This window comes from Tachypleus tridentatus, chromosome 2, assembly GCF_004210375.1.
Source record: "Tachypleus tridentatus isolate NWPU-2018 chromosome 2, ASM421037v1, whole genome shotgun sequence".
Taxonomy (NCBI): Eukaryota; Metazoa; Arthropoda; class Merostomata; order Xiphosura; family Limulidae; genus Tachypleus; species Tachypleus tridentatus.
In genome coordinates, this window is record NC_134826.1 from 37447867 (window position 1) to 37472481 (window position 24615).

A 24615-nucleotide genomic window follows, 5' to 3' on the forward strand; every position below is an offset into this window, starting at 1 on the left:
TTCAGACTTACCATTAAAGCTGCTCAGTGGGTTATCTGTGTTTTAAAGGTACTTAAGACTCTAATTACCACTAATTACCCGATTTCTGGTTGAAATGATAGAATATTTTCATTAAGATTAAATGTTTAATGCTACGAATTTGCATCATTGTATGAAGTTGACTATAATCAAAGCAATTTCGGAGTAGTGTTAAGTATTATATAACATAACATGTACACTTTGATACAACGTTGACTGCTTTTGAGCAAGATAAGTATTTTACGCACATAAACTAAATGCCTTGCGGTCTTCAGAAGTTTGAAAAAGCATAACATTTGGAATACATCTTCTTTATGAAACATTCTTATTCTTTGGTCCTAATACAAGAAAATTAACCTGCTAACATAATTTTCTATTTCTGTTTGCAAACTTTTCTTATGATAACTGTTATTAGATATTGCAATATCTCTGAATATATAAATTAATCTTTCTTAATGGATAAACGTAAGAAACTAGATACGATAACGATTCTTATCTTTATTTGAATAACTGATGCCAGTATATAATTGTTTGCTACTAGTATAATATTTCTTTTCAACGTATTTTTCATACCTACATTCAGACTTCTGCGCCAGAATATGAACACTGATAATCGTATTTAAAGCCAAATGGATTATGTGTCCATAAAAAATGACACATCAACCTGATAAATAATAATAATAAAAAACAACCGAGTGTCATAAGTTCTGACAGAGTGGTTGACGCGAGAAACCACGAGAAATGCTAACGTTAGAAAAGGCGCAGTGAAGTTACGATCGCGACCAACAATAATATGCTTGCCAACCATACCATCTCAGATAGAAACAATGTGTCCACACGAGCGTCTGAAAGTAATCAAAATCTTCATAACTTTCGAGTTTCTTCTTTATGGGTCCTAACAGTGTTGGGACTATCAGGAAGTAGTTTGATGTGGTATTGGCTGTGCTATCGTCGGAGACATAGTACTAGAATTGTTAGGTTATTTCGTCACCTTGCTGCCGCCGACGTACTTGTTAACCTGTGCACAACGTGTCCACTTCTCGTCTTGGAATACACTGGAAACGAATGGAGATTTGGCGGAGACATATTTTGTCGTGTTTTTATGTACCTAATGGGTTTCTCCATCTGCGCTAGTAACTACTTGATCATACCGATTGCACTAGACAGATGCAAGGTAGTACTGCGTCCTCTTTCTCCTCTGTGGAAGGTAGGATCATATACTTCGTATTTTACAATTATTTTTTGTACTTTAACTTCATCTTTATCTATTTATACCACAGTTTTAACTTTAGAACAAGTTGTAACAAGAGTGTGAAGTAGTTGTTTATGGAATTTAACAGTCTAGGAGTCATTAAAAGTAGTTCCTGGTCTATACTTTGCAACTATCATTAGTATGCAGATTAAGTAGTATTGTTAAACATACGAGGTACTACGAACGGTAACTATAAAAACACACTGTATCAGTATCATAGAGTAAAACACAAAAGAACTTGTTTTTTCTTCTAGTGATCGTATATCTTCATTGTTCATTAATTGTTATAAACTAGAATGCTTGTGAATGGCGCTAAATATTTTCCTTTGATTTATCCAATTTGTATAGTCATGTTTGTTAAATAAGGAAATATACAAGTTCACTTTCCTTTGTTAATTTAAAACTGAAATGGAAAAACAATAAAAAGGAAACAAGCATCTTCTAAGAACAAAATCTGCTCTCCATTTTGATCTTTGGGTATTTAGCACAGCTGCTCTGAAATAAGGTGCTTTTTATTTTTTGCTATTAGGAAATGTTAGTATTTTTATACGGTAACTTAAAATGAAAATTAATATATGCATTGACGGTGATAAGGTTACATTTCGCCAAAAAAAACACATTTCTTTCATGTTCTTTACCAAGTATTCGCTAACTTTACAGAACAAAAACTCTGTTTATTTGTTTTAAAGCACAGAGCTACACAATGGGCTATTTATTCTCTGCCCACAGCGGATATCAAGCCCGATGTTTAGCGTCATAAGTCTACTGACTTACCGATGAACAATCATTACCAAGCATAAACTCAAAAGCAAATATTAACAAACATTTGTTGCAGGCTTTAAAATGTAGTTCCGGTGTTTTCCTTCATGCATTGTTATTATAAATAATTATATATTATTTAAATTTAAATATCAGATGAAACGTATTTTATTATTTCAAAAATTAGTTTATTTCTATGCCACTGTTAATACTTCAAATGGCTTCTTAATATTGATGAAGGTGACCTGGCATGGCTAGGTGACTAGGGCGCTCGACTCTTACTCTGAGAGTCGTGTGCTCAAATCCCCGTCACGCTAAACATACCTTTTCAGCCGTGGGGACGTTATAATTTAACGGTCAATCCCACTATTTGGTGGTAGAAGAGTAGTTAAAGAGTTGGTAGTGGAAGGTGATTATTAGCTACCTTATAATGCTAAATTAGGGAGGGTAGAGCAGAAAATTCTCGTGTATCTCTCCGCGAAATTCAAATAAAATGTTGGTGAAACAAACTTTTAACAATTTCAGACTAAGAATTATGAAATAGTTCCACTGTGAGTCAGCAGTAAGTTTACGGACTTACAACTCTAAAATCCGGGGTTCAATTCCTCACGGCGTACATAGCAAATAGCCTAGTGTGGCTTTGCACTAAGTAACCAACAAAACAAGTTATGAAAAAAAATAATTTATTCGAACCAGTTTGATGTTCTGTAAACGCTTACCAATATTTTTTACATCTCATATTTTGTAGCATTTGTTTAAAATATTTGATGCTTGCTGCTACACAATATGAGAAATAGTAAAATGTCTACCTTCTTTGCAAAATGCCTTTTAAGCTTTCTACAAAATTTTATCGAATCACCTTAAAATTACATATTTAGCAAACAGAGGTAAAATTAATATTTAATAAATTTTGATAAGAAACGCAAAATGAAGTGAAACCGTCATTATAAGAAATTATGAAATAGTAGTATTGAAATAAAATAAGTTCACCGGTATAATACCAACAACTAAAATATAAGTTTTTGTCCTTCAATAAATCTTATACAGGAAGAAAAAACTATATATATTATTTTTAACTCCACTATTTATTTCAAGATGTTCATAAATGAGCATTGATTTGGGCAGCTCGTACTGAAATGGCCAATAGAGTTAAAGGTTAAGCCTTGATGTTATCAACAACACCAAATATAACAGGTGAGAAAATATTTTGTTCTGCAGGTGTTTTGTGTTTAACCGAAGTATTATTATCGCAGAACATCTCTTTAAAATATGTACAAAAGTTTTAGAAGTTTTTGCATGAACCCCACCTCAAAAGATAATGGAGTACAGATAAAACCTTTTTTTTTTTTTTTCAGGGTTTCTTTGTTTACTAATTGTGAAAAGAACCTTCATGTGAATCATTATAAATCAAATAAGAAGGCCATAAGCTATTTAACTAATATTTCAGTTTAGGGAACATTTGGTAAGAAAATCGAAGGATTAAAGAAAAGTGAGAAAACGATGCAGTGTTCACTAACAAGTTTCAAAGAAGAGACAAAGTTTATTTAAACTTTAACACAACATTAAAAATACACTTACTTCAAAAGCTTCCAATTAGCCACTTTCGAATAAACGCTATCCATCAAGTCTTAACTAACCCATGGCTTTAAAAAAACCCTCAGAATGACGCCAAATAATTTTTATCGTTTCTTTTATATATATATATATATATTATAGATACACAAACTTCCCAAATTTCTCTTAATTTTTAAAGACACATCGGTTATATGCATTTACAATAATCCGGATGTCAGAGAATAACTAAAACTTTATACAATATGATTGTAACTCCCTTGTTACTTGTAATCGGGTATCGTGTAGTTTGGAGGTAACATAGAAAATATAAAGTTCAATAAATCCAAATTTGCTGTTGTGGCACTGATTGTTACCTCTTGCAACAATCGTCTTTTATTAAATGTTTTGTAAAACGATACATAGTTACGAAATCTCATTCAAATTATAATGAAAATGATACAGGACATTTTGTTTTTGGGTTCAGTATTTTTTGCTTTTAAGAGTTTCTCCATAGTGACAATTTTAAAAGAAGCTGATTTCAAACATTATTTAAAAATTATATACATCCAAGAAACTTGCGTCCTCACATAAACATTACAGAACTGTGAAAAAAGAAACTCAATTTGTAAAACTTTCCTCTATTTGTCATAAAATTATTGTAAAATTAACGTGACGCTGCAATCAAGGCTCGTCAACAACAACAAAAAATAGGTTCAACTTATTCACAATAACAACACTTATGAAGGAATTCAATGCTTAATAAAACACGTTAATAAACAAGTGTCTGACCAGGACTAAACACCAATATCAATAAACGATTTATTATAAATATTAATAAATTAATAATAATGGAATCAGGAAAAGGACACCTAATTTTAAAGAAAAAATAAAGTAAATACAATATTTAAACAATACATTGCAGTATCAATGAGCATACCCACTTCCTCACCCCCCTTCATTCACTCGCTTTTAATGACGCTTCTGACAGGGTATTTATTCACAAAGTAGGTCACGAGAATACAACCTCATGTGATTATAAATTTACATACTCTTTTGTTACATTAATAGTATCTGAACATTACTGCTAAGAATAATGGTGTCAGTTTCATCATATGCATATTTACATTTACTCAACAAACAAATAGTTACGTAGAAGACCCAGCACAGCCAGGTGGATTAAGGCGTTCGACTCATAATATGAGGGTCGCAGGTTCGAATCCCCGTCGCACCAAACATGCTTGCCCTTTCAGCCGTGGGAGCGTTATTATGTGACGGTCAATCCCAGTGTTCGTTGGTAAAAGAGTAGCCCAAGAGTTGGCGATGGGTGGTGATGACTAGCTGCCTTCTTTCTAGTCTTACACTGCTAAATTAGGGACGGCTAGTGCAGATAGCCCTCGAGTAGCTTTGCGCGAAATTCAAAACAAACAAACAATTACGTAGAAAGTGAGTTAGGGTTTTAATGCAACTAAAATTCTGACGTTAACTAAACGACACAAGGAAATAACAACTAAACAATAAAAACGACCACAGTCATAACAGAATTTGTCATTTTACATTACCATATTAAAATTGAAAAAAATTACTATTGAATACAAAATGCCTTGTGTGAACAAATGTGAGATTAAAGGCCTTTCACACATTAATAAGTTTTCTGAATGGCTTTTGTGACGGATTTACTATTATATATTTATTTTTATATCGACGTTTGTTTAAGATAAATTTGCTTTTAGAAACGTATGTAATTCATTAATGTCAAAGGTTTATTGCAAAATTCCAGCCCATTCACTAAATTTTTTGAAAGATTCTCGAGTGTAAGAATCAACAATATATGTTTCACGAAAGCACTTGGGTATTGTTCAACCAACTGAAATTTCTAGAACAACGCCTTAACATTTATATACCGAAGCGCCAAGAGACAGTTTATATTGTTGGTTTGCTACAGTTGGTATACTATAAACCTCGGAATGTGCAATTTTGATAAACACTTATCAATCGGGGTAACTATAGATATTTGACCAGGAACGTTTTTAGATCTCGAACATTATAAACCTTTTAACTTCAACGGATTAACATTGGACATTAGTATTTTTATGAGGGCATTATATAGCTTCAGCTGTGAAAAACTCAAAGGTAAACAGTGAAAAACTAGCTAGCTTTCCGCTAAGTGAATAGTTCTTATATCAACTAGAAATTAATTCGCTTATTATAAACCCTCGCTAGGATATCAAGGAAATTCTGGATCAGCTAGAGAATTTAATATTTTTTGTAACTTTCTAAAACTTTTATATATACGAGGGCTGTTAAAAAAATACGCGGACTGTTTGAATTGTGCGGCTCCAGTTGGTTCCAGGGGAATTCGCTTGGTGTCGCTAGGTTTGCACAGATCAGCTGATTACGACGCCATTTCCCGATTGCAGATATCTTCATTTGTGTGTTAGCTACGCGGTTTTAAGTGAAGTGCGATTTTTTCTTTTGGCGGATTTCAGAATGAATGACCTGAAGGAGCAACGACTTGCTGTGAAATTTTGTGTTAAACTTGGAAAATCTGCGACTGAAACTTTTGCTATGCTTAACACGGCTTACGGTGATGTTGCTATGAAGCGTACGGCATGTTTCAAGTGGCATGAACGTTTTAAGGATGGTCGACAGTCCATTGAAGATGATGATCGTCCTGGACGTCCTTCCACGTTAACTGACGACCCACACGTCGACAAAATCAACACCTTGGTGCGGGCAAATCGACGTCTGACTGTCAGGGAGCTTGTTGAAGAGTGTGGGATATCAGTTGGATCTTGTTACGAGATTTTGACCGAAAAATTGAAGATGCACCGCGTTGCTGCGAAATTCAGCCCTCAGAACTCCTGAGGTTTTGGCCAAACACTCGATCACTGTTCTTCCCCACCCCCCCTACTCACCTGACCTTGCGATTTTTTCTTGTTCCCCAAACTCAAAAGACCCTTGAAAGGAAGAAGATTTGAGACGATTCCCGAGATTAAGGCAAATACGACGAAGGAGCTGGAGGACATTACAAAAGAAGCGTACCGAGACTGTTTCAACAAGTGGAAACACCGCTGGGATAAGTGTGTGCGTTGGAGAGGAGAGTACTTTGAAGGGGTCCCAGACCTGTAACTTCTAAATAAAGTACATTTTGTTTTATGACGTCAGTCCGCGTATTTTTTTAACAGAACTCGTAAGTCACTACTTGTAACAACCATTATTATAAATTGCATTATTAATTAATTATTAAAACATATTTGTGAATATCAATTTTGTTGGTAAACAACAACAATTTGATACATCTCTACAAATAATTAACTTCTAACTTTAACTTACAATTTAACTCAATTTCAGACTATTTCAAGTCGCAATACGTTACAAACTAAATTGAGGGCTCATTCCGGATAAAATATAACACGTAACACTTTACACGAACGTATTCGATGAAGGACCTTGGTTGAAGATATATGTACGATAAAAGGTTTTTGTAACGGACTAAACAAAATGCAGCTATAGCCATGGTAAAAAGAAAACAACAATTAATTAAAATATTATAACAGAAACCCAAAATAACACTTTTGAACAACTAAAATACAATTTTTTTTCACTTACTACAAAAAACAATTTAGTAAACCCGTGTCTGGCCGATATCAAGTAGGAAAATTAATAAACAATCCAGGATAAATCTCAGTGTTATTAACTTTCAAAACTTTCAATGACTGTCAAAGGAATTACGAAAATACTTAATACATAATATTTCATATTAGTAATACCTGTACATCACCTTCATGGAAAGTTCTTGTCAGTTTCTTAATATATACTCGAAATTAATGTGATCTAGCTAGCAGTAGAGGTAGTGCTTTAATATAACTAGAAATTAGTAGTTGAGCTAACCGATGAAAGGAATAATGATTTAATATATTAAACAAACTATTACGAAATAAAAGTAAAATTCGATATCTCATACTTTATGTGATCAAGTTTAGTAAAAAAGTTGTAAATGAAGATGTTCGATGAAAGTCCTTCTTTGAGACGTCCACCGCTGGAACGGCGGTAAGTCTTCGGTTTTACAACGCTAACATCTGGGCGTTCGATTCCCCTCGGTGGACGCAGCAGATAGCCCGATGTGGCTTTGCTATAAGAAAAACACACACCCACTTCTTTGAAACAAGCATTCTGAAGTCTCGTTAGTAGCAATTGAGGTATTAGTTATTAAAGTATAATCCATGATGAAATATATATTATTTTAACGTTTGGCCACTATTTATCGAATTTCTTGTTTATATGAAAATTAGGTCTTTATACTTAATAAATACTTTTAATATACTTTTTTAAAATACTTTTTTATATACTATGAACTTAGTGAACAAACGATAAATTGGATTTTTAAAGTTTGCACAGTAATATACAATAGACACAAGTGGAAATTGATTCATAACATTTTAAACTATGATTTATATTTCAGATGTTCTTTATTAAACAACAATTCCCGTTAACTGGTGCTAATAAATATCCAAATTTTCTCAAAAATTAAATTAGTAATACGTTACATGAAATTTAAAATCGGCGGAACGTTATATTCTGTCTCTGAGGTAAGGAAATTCTGTAATTTTGACCTCATTTATTAGAACTTCTTAAGTTTGAAGAGTTAAGTACCTAAAGCGACTCAGTAAGTAATAATGAAGTTGTCTTATTTATTCTTATCTTATCTTTCAGAAATCACACAATATCAGATCATAACTTCGTAAGATCCTTCGTAAGATCATTTCAATAATAAACATTTAGGTTTATACCGCTGAAAACACTTACTCTGTGATTGATGGACATATTTTTGGTGGGTTCATTTCTACATAAAACTTTCCTGCTCTTTCTCTCTTTTTTTTAAATTTCGGAATCAGATCAACATCGGGACTTTACATAGATTATTTCAAACTTTTATAAAATCAACTCTATTCTTCCCTGTGATAATCAGTGATATATATATTTGTTTATATATATTTCTCTATTCTTCCCTGTGTACCTCTTCTTTGGTAGAACAGTAAGTATTAGAGTATTATATTTCTATAATTCAAAGACAGAGTCAATACTTTGTACCCTGATTCTGATCCTTCACATTAATAGCACCTATTCAGGTTTACTACTTCTACAGCAGTAAAAAATACACCTACACAATTATAGTCTCACAAACATTCACTATTTTGCTTATATAGTCTTCCTTAAATTTCTCATGATCACGTTTCTATATTAAATCTCACCATAACACATTGTCTATTTGTTTGTTTAGTTATTTTGATGATTTTAAAGGACTACACTATTTACATACTTAGAACATTGCGATTTTTAGATGCAACATTCTTGTGTGAACCACTTTTTGTAACCTTTTTCGGATAGTTCTGTTGTACATGTTTGTTCTGTATCCTCTGTTACTGCATTTATTTTCGGCAATATTTTAAGTCTATTTAATATTGAAATTATTCAATTAGTACAACATTCGATCTTATTTCATAATTAACGTTCCTTTTAATTGTTAATTGCAGCAAAATTCACCAATGTTATTTGAACATACCTTTTCTATACATTAAGTTGATAAGTATTATGTCGCCCATTCTTCTTTCATTCTGCAGAGAAACGATTCTAAGTTATTTTTTATAGTTATTTTATTTTCTTGATTTGGGCTTGACTCGCAATTTCTGGGTCAAAAGTTTGACTTCCGAACAGGTTCGCCCTTTCAGCCGTGGAAGCGTTATAATTTGATGGTCATTCCCAAACGTTGGCGATGGACGGTATTGACTATCTTTCTTCTATTTAGTCTATCACTGTTAAATAAGGAACGGGAAGCGCAGATAGCCCTCGTGTAGCTTTACGAAAAATTCAAAACAAATTGAACAAACTCATGATAACGAGAAACTCACTTAAAGTAAAAATATACTATAAAGTTCTGTACTTTATTTTAATTAAAGTTTTAGTACCTATAACAGCTGTCCTTAGAATACAAATCGAACAAACCACCTTTTGTAAGTCGTGGGGAATCTGTTTTATACGAGAACTGAGACCTGGATAAGTTCCTTCATTTGTAAGTCGAGGGAAATCTGATTTATACCAAAACTGGGGTGTAGATAAGTTATACATCTGGAAAGTAGTGGGAACTCTGATTTACACCAGAAATGGGGTGCAGATAAGTTCCTATATTTGGTAGGTCGTGGGAAATCTGATTTATACGAGAATTGGGGGTTAGATAGTCCTTGGTTAGCATTGCACCAAATTCCAAACAAAACACCGAAACAAACTTTAGCCACTTGGAAAGCTAATAAGTTCCAATGATGTTGAAATTTTACCCGTCATTTATTGTAATAAACTCAAATGATACAATATGCTGATATAACGTATAGCTACAATAACAGTGCTTACATTTTTGCAGGATTTATATGGCAAAAGTATCCCGTTTTGTGTTTGACTGAAACGAATTACCTGTACTGTTAAATAAGCTTAAACACATTACTATTAATTATTTCTATACTCCACAATCTTCCTGGTGAGTTAAACATTATATCTTTACTAGCAAGCAGAATATACCAAGGTTTGTTTGTTTTAAAGCAAAGCTACATTGGACTATCTTTTGTGTCAACCACGAGGAATCAAACATCAGTATTTAACTTTATAAGTCCGTAGACTTAATGCTGTTCCAGCAGGGAACATATATCAAGGACGTGGATGATTTGAAGACATTTATTAGTTAATCTGACATCTCTAATTTATAACAATACAATCAGTTATGGTCAGTTTTAAAATGACTTCCTTGTCAAACAAAACTTCAGGGTACAGATCAACAGAAGTATTTTTCCATGGCCATCTTCATGTAATACGATTTATAAAAGGGATCAGATTGTCCTGCTAAATGAGTTAGTAAGAAATGTTTTATCTCTTAGATCTTGTCTGTGTTTTAGAATGTCAGACAAATATTTAGTTTTTTAAAAAAAGAGCGAAAATAACCACCTACTGGTGCGTTCACGTTTTACATCATAAGCTATTTAGGTAACACTGATATAAACTTACATTAATGAGCACTAAACTTAACCAGTTTTCACATGTGGGCACTAAAGTATGTGAATAAGTAAATTATGCCCACATCCTTCATCTTTATAATACTTTTTATGTGCATATTTTTATTTGTTTTTAGTTAATAGTAAGTTGGCAAACAACAATTTATAACCACAATAAAGTGATTTAATTTAGAGGAAATATGTTACATTTTCTACACAACATTGCTTCATTTTTTTCAACTCAAAACTACACCATCCAATGGGTTTTCTATCCTGTGACCACCACAAGCTTTAGTTCTCCTCGGTGGGTTCAGCAGATCGCCCAATGTGGCTTTGCCTTTGCTATAAGAAAACACACACACCCACCATCACAAGTATCGAAACAGCTTTTAGCGTTATAGGCCTTTTTACTTATCGCTGAGAGTCTGGGGCCTATAAAAACGTATAACAGCCCGTAATAGTAAATAATGATGCTTTTGTTTACCTCTATTTGTGATCCAATATAAGTAATATTGTTTTTTTCTGATTATTTCTTGTATGAAATGCGTCACTCATAACATGCTTTTCATTAAAGAATTCCGTTAACATCAACTTGTTTAAGTAAAGCTATGTTCAAACTAATTTATATAAAATTTTATTTATAAAGTCAATTCTTACATTTAGGAAGTTAATTATAAAGATAATTGCTGTAAACTCTTTTACTGACGTCACTTTAACATAAAATTATATTTTCTGTTTCTCTCGTCAACAATACAAGGAACCTTATGGAACAGGGCCTATGGTTATCTTGCTTGAAATATGGGGAAATGTAAAAAGATTTATTTTAATACATTCACTTTTTGTTGTTTTGCTTAGAAATAAATCTTTTAATACATACTGATTTTTATTCTTCTTTGTTAGTTTTTACCCATAATTTAAGAAGTTTTATAGACTAACGTAATTTTGCTTGCGCTATCAGACGTAGGATCTTGAAGAAACACTACACTTGCTAGTAGTATTTCCTGCTGGTTCTGTATGGCTAGTTAACGTATCAGTGTTTATTTGCAGAAATCTTCATCAGCGGATAAAATGTGAATTGATAAAGTGTAATCAGTAAAGCTGTAACGAAACAACACGTATAACCAAAAATAGTTAATTATAATCTTTAGTGTTAAATAATAAGGGAGAACATTAAGCTTTACTTTCCATCATTGTTTTAAGACATGGGGGCCAGGAATTACCATTGTAATGTACTCCATAATTTTGTACCATCTTTTGTGCTCACTTAAATGTTTTATGGGCATATAAACAGCTAGAATATGTGATTACATTCAAATTAGTTGTCAGCTTTCCTTCGTGTATTAGGTTTTGGTTTGGTTTGAATTTCGTGCAAAGCTACACGAGGGCTACCTGCGCTAGCTGTTCCTAATTTAGCAGAACAAGACTAGAGAAAAGGCAGCTAATTACCACCACCCACCGCCAACTCTTGGGATACTCTTTTACCAACAAATAGTGGGACTGACCGTCATATTATAACGCACCCACGGCTAAGAGGGGCGCATGTTTGGTGTGACGGGGATTCGAACCCGCGAATTGCGAGTCCAGTGCCTTTACCACCTGGCCATGCCGGGCCTGTGTATTAGGTATTTTTCTATATGTAAAAACAGATCTCACTTTTTTAACTTTTTTTTTGTAATGTTTCATCTAGCGTTAACGATACAATTTGATTTTGTACCAGAGGGCAATTACTGTATATAATAATGTAAAGGTTTAAACGATTCTTTCGCTTAACATACTTTATGAGAAATAATATATATTTTACATACTTCATAAGAAATAATATATGTTAATTATATATTATTTTTTATAAAGTATGTTATTCGAACATAGTATTGCATTGACTTTTAGTCCATAGAGTTACGGACATTCTCATGGTTTTAAGAATGCTGTCAGTTTATTATTAGAAACTATAATGACGAGAGTTCCTGCATGTACAGCGGCTTGTAATAAATTTCAATGTTAAATATACAGTAGTTCCTATCTATTTTCGACGCTCTCGGGGAACTGCTTTCATGAGAAAGAATAATGTCGTAACCTTTTACTTTCTTGCCAATAAAGGCTATGAAAGATAAGTATTTAGTTTCCAAAATATAAATTTGTAAGGAAGAAGATGTTAACCTATTCAGATTTACACATGAAGTTACCATTTGCTTAAAACGTAATTGAAAATACTCAGATCATTTTGAAAAAGAACTCAAATAATGGGTTTTCGACAGGAATGGTATTAATACGCTTCAACTTGGCTCCTGAATTATAATTATAACTACATTTGAAGAAGTTGGTGTTAAAAATTGTGCTTATCAGGAGATTTCCAATTATCTTATTCTCTACTAGTTTAGCATAAAAGATAATATATTCATGTATCACTCGCTACTTCAATGCTCATGTTTCGTTGTCAGAAAAAAATGTTCATTAACTAGTGACTTGACGTTAGTAATTACGGTTCAAGTTTTGCTATAGTATTGTGGAAAAATGGATGTATCTGCTCATAGTATTTACCCCTAATGACTAACAGGAATTAGGGTTAGATGATGAATTATCAGGTTATTTAGTTAACACAAGGTTACTGAATGTGGTTTGTTTGTTTAGAATTTCGCACAAAGCTACTCAAAGGCTATCTGCGCTAGCCGTTCCTAATTTAGCAGTGTAAGGCTAGAGAGAAGGCACCCACCGCCAACTCTTGGGCTACTCTTTCACCAACGAATAGTGGGATTGACCGTCACATTATAACGCCCCCACAGCTAAAAGGGCGAGCATGTTTGGTGCGACCCGTGACCCTCGGATTACGAGTCGAACGCCCTAACCCACCTGGCCATGCCGGGTTTATTGAATGTGGAGGCATAAAAGTACAAGTTGTTAGTGAGTGTAACATTATCTCTATTTTTTCCTGTCATCTTATGAGAACCTATTTTGCACTACTTAAATAATTTCTCTAATCCTAGTTTCTAGTGACATATAGCGTATGCTCTGTCTGTTGATACTTATAAACTTATAAACTTATACGAACTTATAAACAATAAGTAAGAACGTTGAAATGTTTATTTATTTATTTTTAGAAGTTATCTTTTATACAATCATATTGCATCGGGTGACAATAACCCGAAAAATAGCACAAGTATCACAATTCTGAACTTAATAGGATGGTTAAAAACCAATTATTTAAGTGACTCAATGAACGGATAAAACGTCTTCAATATCAGAGGAGCTCGCTCAACATATATACTTTTCGTCTTATATGTGCGTTTGGAGTTTGACCTATACGATACTTTTGTCATCCCTGTAAAAACAAATTCAGTTTATTTTTTAAAAACAACTGAAATATGGTATGTACTCTACTAAATTAAGTTTGAAACTGAATTGCAAAAACATTAAAAACCTAAATGAGGTGCAACAGTTGTATGTAACGAAACTTTCATCTGTAGCCCCCCAGTGTCTCAGCGGTATGTCTGTGGACTTACAATGCTAAAAACCGGGTTTCGATACCCGTGGTGGGCAGAACACAGATAGCCCATTGAATAGTTTTGTGCTTAGTTCAAAACAACAACAACAATTCATCTGCAAAAAAATATTTAATTCCTAATTCTGTTATCTGAAAAATTAAAATAATCATAACTCTGTCTGGATTAAGCTCAAACATGTAAAATATTAATAATTTTAGTTCTAAACCTCTAAAGAACAGTATAAAATTCTAGTAAAACATGGTTAAAAATATTGTTATTGTATTGTTAAAAGGCCCCTCAGCGACACAACGGAATGTTTGCAGACTCACACCGCTAGAAACCGGGTTTCCATACTCGTGGTGAGCAGACAATAGATAGCTCATTATGTACTTTGTGCTTAATTTCAAACTATCAATGTATCGTTAAAACACTATGTAAGAAAAACAGAACTGTGTAATATTGCTGAGTGTGATTCGTGAAAATTACTTTTCATGTCGAATAGGCAACATACCAAAACAAAAATGCATGAGAGAAACATTGCTTAATAAACCTTGAGACACAGTAAACAAAAACCAATATTTTGGGTATAGCCTAGTAATGTTTACTGATAATATGCCAAATTTTGTGAACAAGTACTTACAAAATTAAAGGTAATAGCATAGAAACCATAACAAGCACAACATGGTTACAAGGTTAGTCCCAGGGACGAACCTGTGCTGAAGTTCAGAGAATGAAGACGTGATTTGTTTTTCTTTGCATGCCATTTAGTTCAGTTTAATTCATTACATATAACATAACTATTTCTTTAAAAATCCGTGTAGTTTCACACCTTTTTCATCGTCACCTACTCCACTTTTTTATCTTCCATTAAAATTTCACATCAACAACATATGCTACCCCATATTTCTAGTTTATAAATAAATATATTAAAGGTTGTTGTTTGGGATTAAGCACAAAGTTACACAGTGGGCTATCTGTGATGTGTCCACCACGGGTATCGCAGCCCCCTTCTAGCGTTGTAAGTCCGCAGACATAGCGCTGTGTTATTAGGGGGCACGGAATAAAAAGGTGTTTGTTTTCCGTATATCTTCTATATATAGATGCGAACAGAAATACATTGAACAGACAATTTTATTTTGTTATAACTATAATGTAGATACAAATCAGAAGCTCACACTTAACTAGTGTTGTCATTTATTATTATTTTGTAATATAATGCTGTTAGTTTTATTCCATTTCTAAAGTTGAGTTTTTGATATATTTGTTTAATAGGTACGAAAACTTACGGTGACCACTTGGGTGCTTTCAGGAATAATTAGTCTCCCTAGTATTTTAATTTTCCGCCAGATGGAACACAACGGAAAAATACTCTGCCGCAACATTTTGTACGACTGGCCTCTTACCTACTTGCGTTTATGCTTGACTGCTGCAGTGCTTCTGGTGTATGTTGGACCTTTACTTTTAGTTATTGTCTGTAACATTCAAGTATTCTTAAAAATTGGCAGAGCGGTTCACCTGAGTAGCAGCGAAGAAAATGAAGAAGAAAGTCAAATAAATTGTTTTGAATCTCGTGCAGGACGAGTACGTAGTTCTTCTTTTCAAGAAGCACAGGTTAAAACCTTAAAACTGACTTTCGCTGTCATAGGGATTTTCCTTGTGTGTGAAGCACCATTCTGTGTGCTGGAATTGTGGCGCGTATATGGGGATCATAATTCTATAGAGGACCCTCAGTACTCTATTTTACCAATCTTAGCTGTCTTAAACTCTTCTATCAATCCCTACGTTTTTCTGTTTCTTCATGCCAACATTTCTTTCCCAAGAAAGGTTACAAGGCGCTCAGCAGTAGCTATTGTGCAGTGGACAGAGTGTCGAAGGGAAGAGAATCTTCGCAAAGGATCTACTCAAATGACACCAGCTGAAGTATGAAGAAAGGTCCCAGGGTCACAAAAGAGGATGATATTTTAAAACATCATCAACCAAAAGACTCGACGCAGATTCAGTCAAGTAAAGAATCAATACAGATACAATGAGAGTTGCAATGAAATATGTATTAACACAAAGAGTGAACAGTGAACTAATACTCAGTAAAAATTTTCCATTATTCAAAGCCTTTATTCTGGGCAGAATCCCGTCATCAGGCATCACTGTAGTACAATGTTATACGACAGGTAAATTTAGAAATATGTTTGTTTCTGAATTTCGCGCATAGATACACGAGGGCTATCTGCGATAGCCGTCTCTAATTTAACAGAGTAAGACTAGAGGCAAGGCAGCTAGTCATCACTACCCACTGCCAACTCTTGGGTTACTCTATTACTAACGGATTAACCGTTACATTGTAACGCCCCCACGGATGGAAGGGCGAGCGTGCTTGGATGACAGGGATTCGAACTCGCCATCTTAAGATTACGAGTCAAGCTCCTTAACCACGTGGCCATGCCAGGCCATATTAGAAATTTGATCGTGGGAGTAAGAGACGTGAAACATGGGTATCACATAAGTGCTACACTATTTACAACTTTCGACCGAAAGCTGTTCTTTCATTGAATGAATCTGAAGACAGCTTCGTGTTAGTAAAGTAAGACGAGATTTGAACGAAAACGATATACACTTACAGTTTACTTTGGTTTTGGGTTCGAATCCCCGTCACACCAAACATGCTAGCCATTTCAGCCGTGGGGGCATTTTAAAGTGACGGTCAATCCTACTATTCGTTAGTAAAAGAGTAGCCCAAGAGTTGGCGGTGAGTGGTGATGACTAACTGCTTTTCCTCCAGTTTAACACTGCTAAATTAGGGACGGCTAGCTCAGATAGTCCTCGCGTAGCTTTACGCTAAGTTCAACCCAAACCAAACTTTCGTTTTCGCAACTTAACAAGCGTGTATTTGTTGTAAACGTCTTTAATTTATTGAAACAATTAAGATAAATAAATTCTGATTATCTCCAAAATTATTGCTTGTAAAAAAATGGAGTTCATTATTGCTACCAATAGCTTCAAACAAAATCGTTTGATACAATAACAAAGTTATGTAATAACAATAAAAATCATTAGAAAATTTACAATATCATTAAGATAAAGAGGCACTGAATAGCATAAAGCAGAAGTAATAAGCATCCAACATATACTAATTAAATTTTGATACTTAAATTGGTGTTTATTCAACGTAACGATAAATTTATAAATATATGATATAGTATAAGAAAAGGTTTAAAAGCTGGTTTCAAACTCATTGTTTGATAATTATTGCAAAATCATTAGTAATTTCAAAATTTCAAAACAAGAGTAAGATCATATACACTTTCATTATATTTGCAAGGACAGAGATGTGGTCAGTGAACATTGAGAACAAGACATACGCATAACGTACTGTCATTAATCCGTATATACTTATCGAACAGTTCAAGATTCGATTCATAATATGTTGCCCACTTTCAGCTCTGGGGATGCCATACCTTCTGGTTGGTTAGATATAGCCCATCCTCACTCTTTGCCCCCAGTTGGCTCAGTGGTAGGTGTGCAAACTTATGATTCTAGAAATCGGGTTTCGAAACCATTTGTGTGAGAGCACACATACATCACTGAATAGATTTGTTCTTAACAGGAATTAAATCTTACCCCTAGTCAACATTTCTAAACTAATGACGGACATGCGTGATGCCCTTGCCCCGGCTCTGTCTAGCTCAAGTTCTATAAAAGGTGTCTTTACTTTGAAAATACCAATGGTAATTATGTCCAGTACATGTGGAAGTTAGGCCGAGTCCTATATTAAGTAGTCGTAACTTGTGTGCTACATAAAATAAATACACAAAACCATGTTGATGTTGTTTTTTTTCTACTTTCATGCTACATCTATACAGAGTGCAAGTTTATGGGTTTCCCAAAAAAAAGAGAGAAAAATAATTTCGTTACATTTAAGCGTTTCATCCAACTCTCACAGATATACATATTTTTAACCAGTATTTTCAATTTTGAATATAAACAATTTTGAAAAATCAAAGTATGATTCCAACTCATACAGAATAACATTTACCACTGTAACATGTAGACATGTATCTTTTCTACCTGGTTTTAGTTATATAAGTGCTATTTAAATCTTTAATTATTTAATTTATATGCAGTTTCAGAATCTTATTTAATTAATCAGCTGCAGTAAAGATGTGTTAAGTAAAGGACAAGTCTTCTCCGGGTGTGGTTTGTCAAGGAAAAGCTTTCTACTGAGCAGAGTACTTTTACTTTGACCACAGAATTTCACCATAGACCTTTCTATTTTTGCTAAAATATATATTGCTCTTACTTGAATTCTTAAGTTGAACCAGTTTAAAGTAATGCTTTTAACGTAAAAAAATAGTATTTGTGTACAGAACGGTGTCCTTAATATAAACCACTGAGTTGGAGTTCTTTGATTGTGCTACAATTAATAATCACTAATGTTCAAAGGCAAGATATTAACCAGATTTTGGAAGACATCATGGTCTTGCCAACACTTGTGCTGACATTGGTGGTTCTGTCGAATGCATTCAATTTCATTTATTTAAAACTAGTATAAATACTGTATGTGGTTTGTCACTCAGAGGAAGAACTTATCAAGATAAGATAACCTCCTGGATTTCTTCAATAAATATTTTTCCTTATTTATGTAATGCATGGCCTTTCCTCTCAATTAGATGTCTCACAATGTTTACAGAAATACATGAATTGGTTAAGGCCTACATTAGTCAATGCACATGAATTGCTTATCAACAACTCATAGATGTCACTTGATGGCAAGGAGGTGTTATGGCAAGATGAAAAAGGATTGATATACCAGTGTAGATATTAGGTCTGATTATGATACATAACAGCAGCATGGAAGCAGCTTAGATTTTATTCAACCAATCCATACCTCATATTTTGCCAGTTTGGTCCATTGACATACAAATTACATTATACGCGAGGCATACAGAAATACATAAAGTAAATTGATAAGTTGAATCAATACATCAAGGATGAACCTCCATTACATTAGCCCGATCAGGAGGCTGATGTTGAAATGAATAAATTGGAAGAATAGAGGGATGCCATTTCAAATTTTACTATTCACCCAACAAGAAAAAAAAAAGTTTAAAGTACTTAACTGACAAATCACATTAGAAAGCAGTGTCATAAGAGGCAAAAAACAGCACCTGCAATCAACTGAGTCATTTATGTCGATCTTTTGGTTGATATGGGTGAGACTAGACCATCATCATGATGTAGGATTCTTGGAATAGTCAATGCAATTTACAGTACTTCAGCAGTTTCCCTAGCTGAAGATGATAGCTAGAAGTCTGAAATTTCAGTTCAAAGCATGTTGTTACTGTTACTCTATAAGTTATCAAATGTTCTTGTAAGTTGTAATTTATGAATGACATTGTATAATTACCACTCAATAATCATGTATTAGAAAAGTCACTGATTATAACATCAATGTTAGTTTTTCAAGTTATCAAGTGATGATCTTATTACAATGTTTACACTACACTGTCTGATTTTCACTTGACATACTGGGGCTGCCTTTGCTTTCCAAAGTATAAGAAATTTGCTAAACGAGATATCCACCACATATTAAATCAAAGTTCTTTAATTTAGTTTACAAATTAGAATGATCATGTGATCGGAAAATCTGTGAACAAAATAGCATTGTGACCCTTGCTTTTCAAGTCACTGAGTGAAGTTTCTGATGTGAAGCTTCATACAACATTTTGAAATAATCACTCCCTTAATCTAGCTGAATCACAAGATTTCTATAAAGCATGTTATCTGTTAGTTTCTAGATTATCTCTAACATATCCGGAAAGGTTTGTATGTTTGTAATTAAGCACAAAGCTACACTCTGCCAACCCCGGGTATTGAAACCTGGTTTATAGCGCTGCAAGTTTGCAGACATACCGCTGTGCCACTGGAAGGCGTCTGCAAAGGATACAGATTCTACATTCAGTGAGGTAGTTGTGTTTCCCATAAGTGTACATTGTCATACAATAGTATGACTAATAATTATGACCGGCTTGAATTTCAACTAAACAATCTTTGTTCAGACGAAATATGCTAGTGATTATTTATTTCATCAAGCTTCAAATGAGAAGCGAGCTGAATCCAATGGATACTGATAGAAAAACTGTAACCACTGGGGACAGTCTTCATAGGGTTACTTGAGAATGTTATCAAAATAATTTATACAGAAAGGAACGACAAGCAGTCTGTGCTAAGTTACTTAAGTATGTAAAATTGTGTAATTGTAATATATGTATTTTATAAGATATATATTAGAAAACCCACTTCTTCCTTTTTCTTCCAACATTTTTTTATTTATAAAACTTACATTTATTTCAATAAATTACTTAATAATTCAATCCTACAATATGATAACATTAAGTATTTAAAAAGTTGGCATTCAAAAATGTTTCGATCTTTGATAACACATAAAAGTTTCCAAATCTTTTATGACTCAAAATAAATTTTGTACATTTTTTTCATTAAAAAAACATCCAATACTCAATACACATTCTATCAATTCTGCTTTCCTTTAAAAATCACATTTTTATTATAAATTTATCTTGTTGATTTCTATTATTAAGGTATTCTAATGCCATACTCCTATAATAACTGGTTAGGAAGACACTTGAGTGGTGCAAGTAGTGAATGGGAGTATTACATCATCAGCACTAAAGGATGCATTATTAGAAAAGGAGTGACACCATATTATTATATCATGTGCACTAGAATGCACATTGCTGTGAGAAAGGTGACATCATATGAGTATTGCATCATCACCTAAGGAAACAATGATAGGAGGGGTAACACTACATGATTACACCACCAATAGTGTAGTTTTCACTTCTATATGTTAATATTTGAGCAGATACAGTTATTCCACTGATTTCTTTACATATGTTTAATATGACAGTGAAAAAAGAACATGACAAAACATTTGACCTTTGTATTTATTTCATTAGAGTTATTTTTATTTTTATAATTAATATTTGATAAGACGATTTTCAACTATTCACCCTGAGAAGAGAATTAATTGAAGCTTTTTAATAATCTTCACAAAATGCTAAAATAGTATTCATGAAAGTTGTAAGGTACATTAATTCAAAATATTGGATTATAATTTTACTCTATAATGAATAAAGGATTCATTCATATCACATTTTCAAACTGATATTACTTTCACTTAGTAAAACCCCAATATGCTTTAAATAGATACTATAAATACAAATATTAAAAACTTACACTTCACAAAGACACAAGATGTTTCGAAAGGAAGACAGTGTTATCATATTTTCATAGCAGTGTATACAGATTTCAGATTAGCTTATGTTTATGTAGTATTTATTTGTATATTAAATTATATTATGTGTATTTTACAAAAACAAATGGCGTTTCCATAGACAGATAGTGTTACCAACACATTTAAATTAGAGTAACATATGATTATAATTTTCATTTCTGTAAAGAATATATTGTATAACATACTTTTACCTATATTCACCCTCAAAAGGATGCATATTTACATCTCTAAATAATATACAACAATTAAAGTTTCATATTTAGCTTTATAAGTTGATTTGCTTCAATAAATTTTAGTCTTAAATGATATTCATAAATAACTATGTTTAATCATTGCTGTTGTACAGAATTATTTTCTTGTCTTCATGTAGAAACTTTCACAAATCTTTGTCTGCAGTTTATTTATTGCTGGTTTGGAAATTTACACATAATGCTGTCTAAAACTAAATTAATACATGCATTTTATCCTTGAATGGAAATGAAATGATAAAAACAATTTTTAAACTGTTTGGACACTTCCATTTACCTTATTGGATATTTATTCAAATTTATCATAATCTTTTATTGGACTGTTGTATGTCATTGAATATAAAAGTCAGTAAGTGTAATTCATTGACTCTTTCAAGTTTCATAGTAATACAAAACACTAAATGTGTATTCATGATATTCTATTTCCTAATATTTCATGGGATATGATAAATATGCACATTTCAATTAAAATACAATTTTTCATACTTTCTACTCGATTGGTATACTACATGAACTGATTCACGTTTCTAACAAATAAACTTAATCATCTAATATAAGTATCCATAGAGATATCAATATCGTATGTAAGTAAAATCATAAACTATAAGACTGTTGTCATAAGTAATTAAACATATGTTCACAAAACTCTAAGTGTTAGATAGGATGAAAACTTTTTCATGAGTTGAGGTGATATATGCAACCAAGAATATAAAAAGCTTTTTGCCTCTCAAAAGCTGTGTTTATTGAGATTATTATGTTTAACCTAGATTTTTGCATTCTGCTTATAAATGTTGAATTGTCTTTCCTTTAGCATTTTCTCCTATCAGCACACACTTTTGAAAAGTGGTGATGCTTTTCATATAAATCGAGCTCTTTCTTTTCATAGACAATTTTTTTCATAATTTTCCTCAATACTTTTTTATTGCGGAATTCAGAATTTTTTATTGAGGAATTCAGATTCATTTCAGTTATTTTTCCGCATATATTTTTATATCTTAACATATTTCAGGATATTTTCTACACTATTATAGTTGTTCCAAAACATTGTATTTTCTCAGCCAAGTTTTTTGGCTCTGTTGCTCTTATTTTTTATATATTTTAACACAAGTTCTTCTAGTGATTAACCAAAATGTCAGAACTTTTTAATGTGATAAAGCTGTCTAAAGTTTCCATTAATTATAGAGTTGATTCCCATGTATTTCAACTTTTGAGTTTTTGCTGTAACTTGTAATATGGCCTAGCATGGCCAGGTGGTTAAGGCAATCGAATCGTCGCAGTTTCGAATCCCCATCACACCAAATATACTCGCCCTTCAGCCTTGGGGATGTTATAATGTGACAGTCAATCCAACTATTCGTTGGTAAAAGAGTAGCCTAACAGTTGATGGTGGGTGGTGATGACTAGCAGCCTTCCCTTTAATCTTACACCGCTAAAAGAAGGACGGCTAGTGCAGATAGCTCTTGTGTAGCTTTGCGTGAAATTCAAAAACAAACAACAATTTGTAATGTTTTAGTCCATATTTTTACCGTATCAAGCTCTAAATATTTTTGAATATTTTTCTATTATTTCATACACTTCAATAATTGACTTATTTCTTTTCCATATACAACTGCCATTAAGAATTGAGTTTCTCTGTCCCCAAATTTTTCTAAAACGTAAAATGTGCATTATCTTTGAAAATTTCTCCTACCCTCAAATATATATTGCTTTTATAATTATATTGCAAATTAAAATTATCCTGGGAAAGCTATAAAGCAATCTTTCCAATGTACGTATTTGTCTTTGAAACTACTTCCTGTTAGATATTGAAGTTTATTTCCTTTTTCTGTAACAGTTTTTTTTTATTTGAAATGAATTTAAATCACTGATAATAGATTAGGTAAAAACTTATATAATAAACTTTAGCATTTTTTAATATATTATATACTAGCACACACACCCACATATATGTGTAAATAAATATTATTTGTATGGTCTTTCACACATTACACAAAGTCATTCATCGGTGTTATGTGTCATGAATAAGTCAGTGAAACAAAGAAAACATTAGTTAATATATGCATCAATACAACTAATGTGGACTCGTAATCCGAGGGTTGCGGGTTCGAATCCCCGTCGCACCAAACATGCTTGCCCTTTCAGCCGTGGGAGCGTTATTATGTTACGGTCAATCCCAGTGTTCGTTGGTAAAAGAGTAGCCCAAGAGTTGGCGGTGGGTGATGATGACTAGCTGCCTTCCCTCTAGTCTTACACTGCTAAATTAGGGACGGCTAGCACTGATAGCCCACGAGTAGCTTTGTGCGAAATTCAAAAACAAACAAAAAACAAACAAATAATGTGATTTTGATTTTAAGAGTTCGTGGTATGATGTTAAGTGTGATAAGTAATCTGGAAAGTATCATTTGAAGACATAATACATCTTTTATATTCAATAATGTGAGTAAGAGAATATTTCAATTTTGATATTGAGACATCTTGCAAGGGGTGAATTTTCACAGAAGAGATAAAAGTAACCAAGAGCTCATGCTACATTTTAAAGGAAATACAATTCTACCAGATATTTCTCACTGAGAATAGTACAGGTTATTACGGTTGTATCAAACTGAAATATTCAAGAATGGATGAAACTACCAGAGGTAAATGAAATTCTACAAACAGTGGCTTAGATATCATGACATATATAAATTAGGCATACCTATGATTTGTTTGATTGTGATACAATGTTTTCAGTCAAGCAGATTGGAATACTTTTAATAAGCACACATTTAAATACAGTCTTCAAGTGCACTAAAAGCAGGTAGAAAGTAATGTTTACAGGATGAAAACCTTGTAAGTTGCACGAAAAACTGGTACTAAACTTGTAACTGAAAGAATATTCGTAAGGAAAGAAAATGTTAGTGCTATTATATTTTAATGGTCAAATGTAAGGATTGGAATTGTCCAACCCAAATCATTTTCG

The 24615-nt window shown here is 32.9% G+C and overlaps 1 protein-coding gene across 1 annotated transcript; it reads left to right on the forward strand.

The window, feature by feature from the left end:
• Positions 1-757: 757 nt before the first annotated feature.
• On the forward strand, positions 758-17035 carry LOC143235443 (oxytocin receptor-like). The gene is made up of 2 exons (XM_076473617.1): positions 758-1225; positions 15372-17035. Exons 1-2 carry the CDS (start codon positions 812-814, stop codon positions 16023-16025), a joined length of 1068 nt encoding a protein of 355 aa, XP_076329732.1. The 5' UTR covers positions 758-811; the 3' UTR covers positions 16026-17035.
• The last annotated feature ends 7580 nt before the right edge of the window (positions 17036-24615 follow it).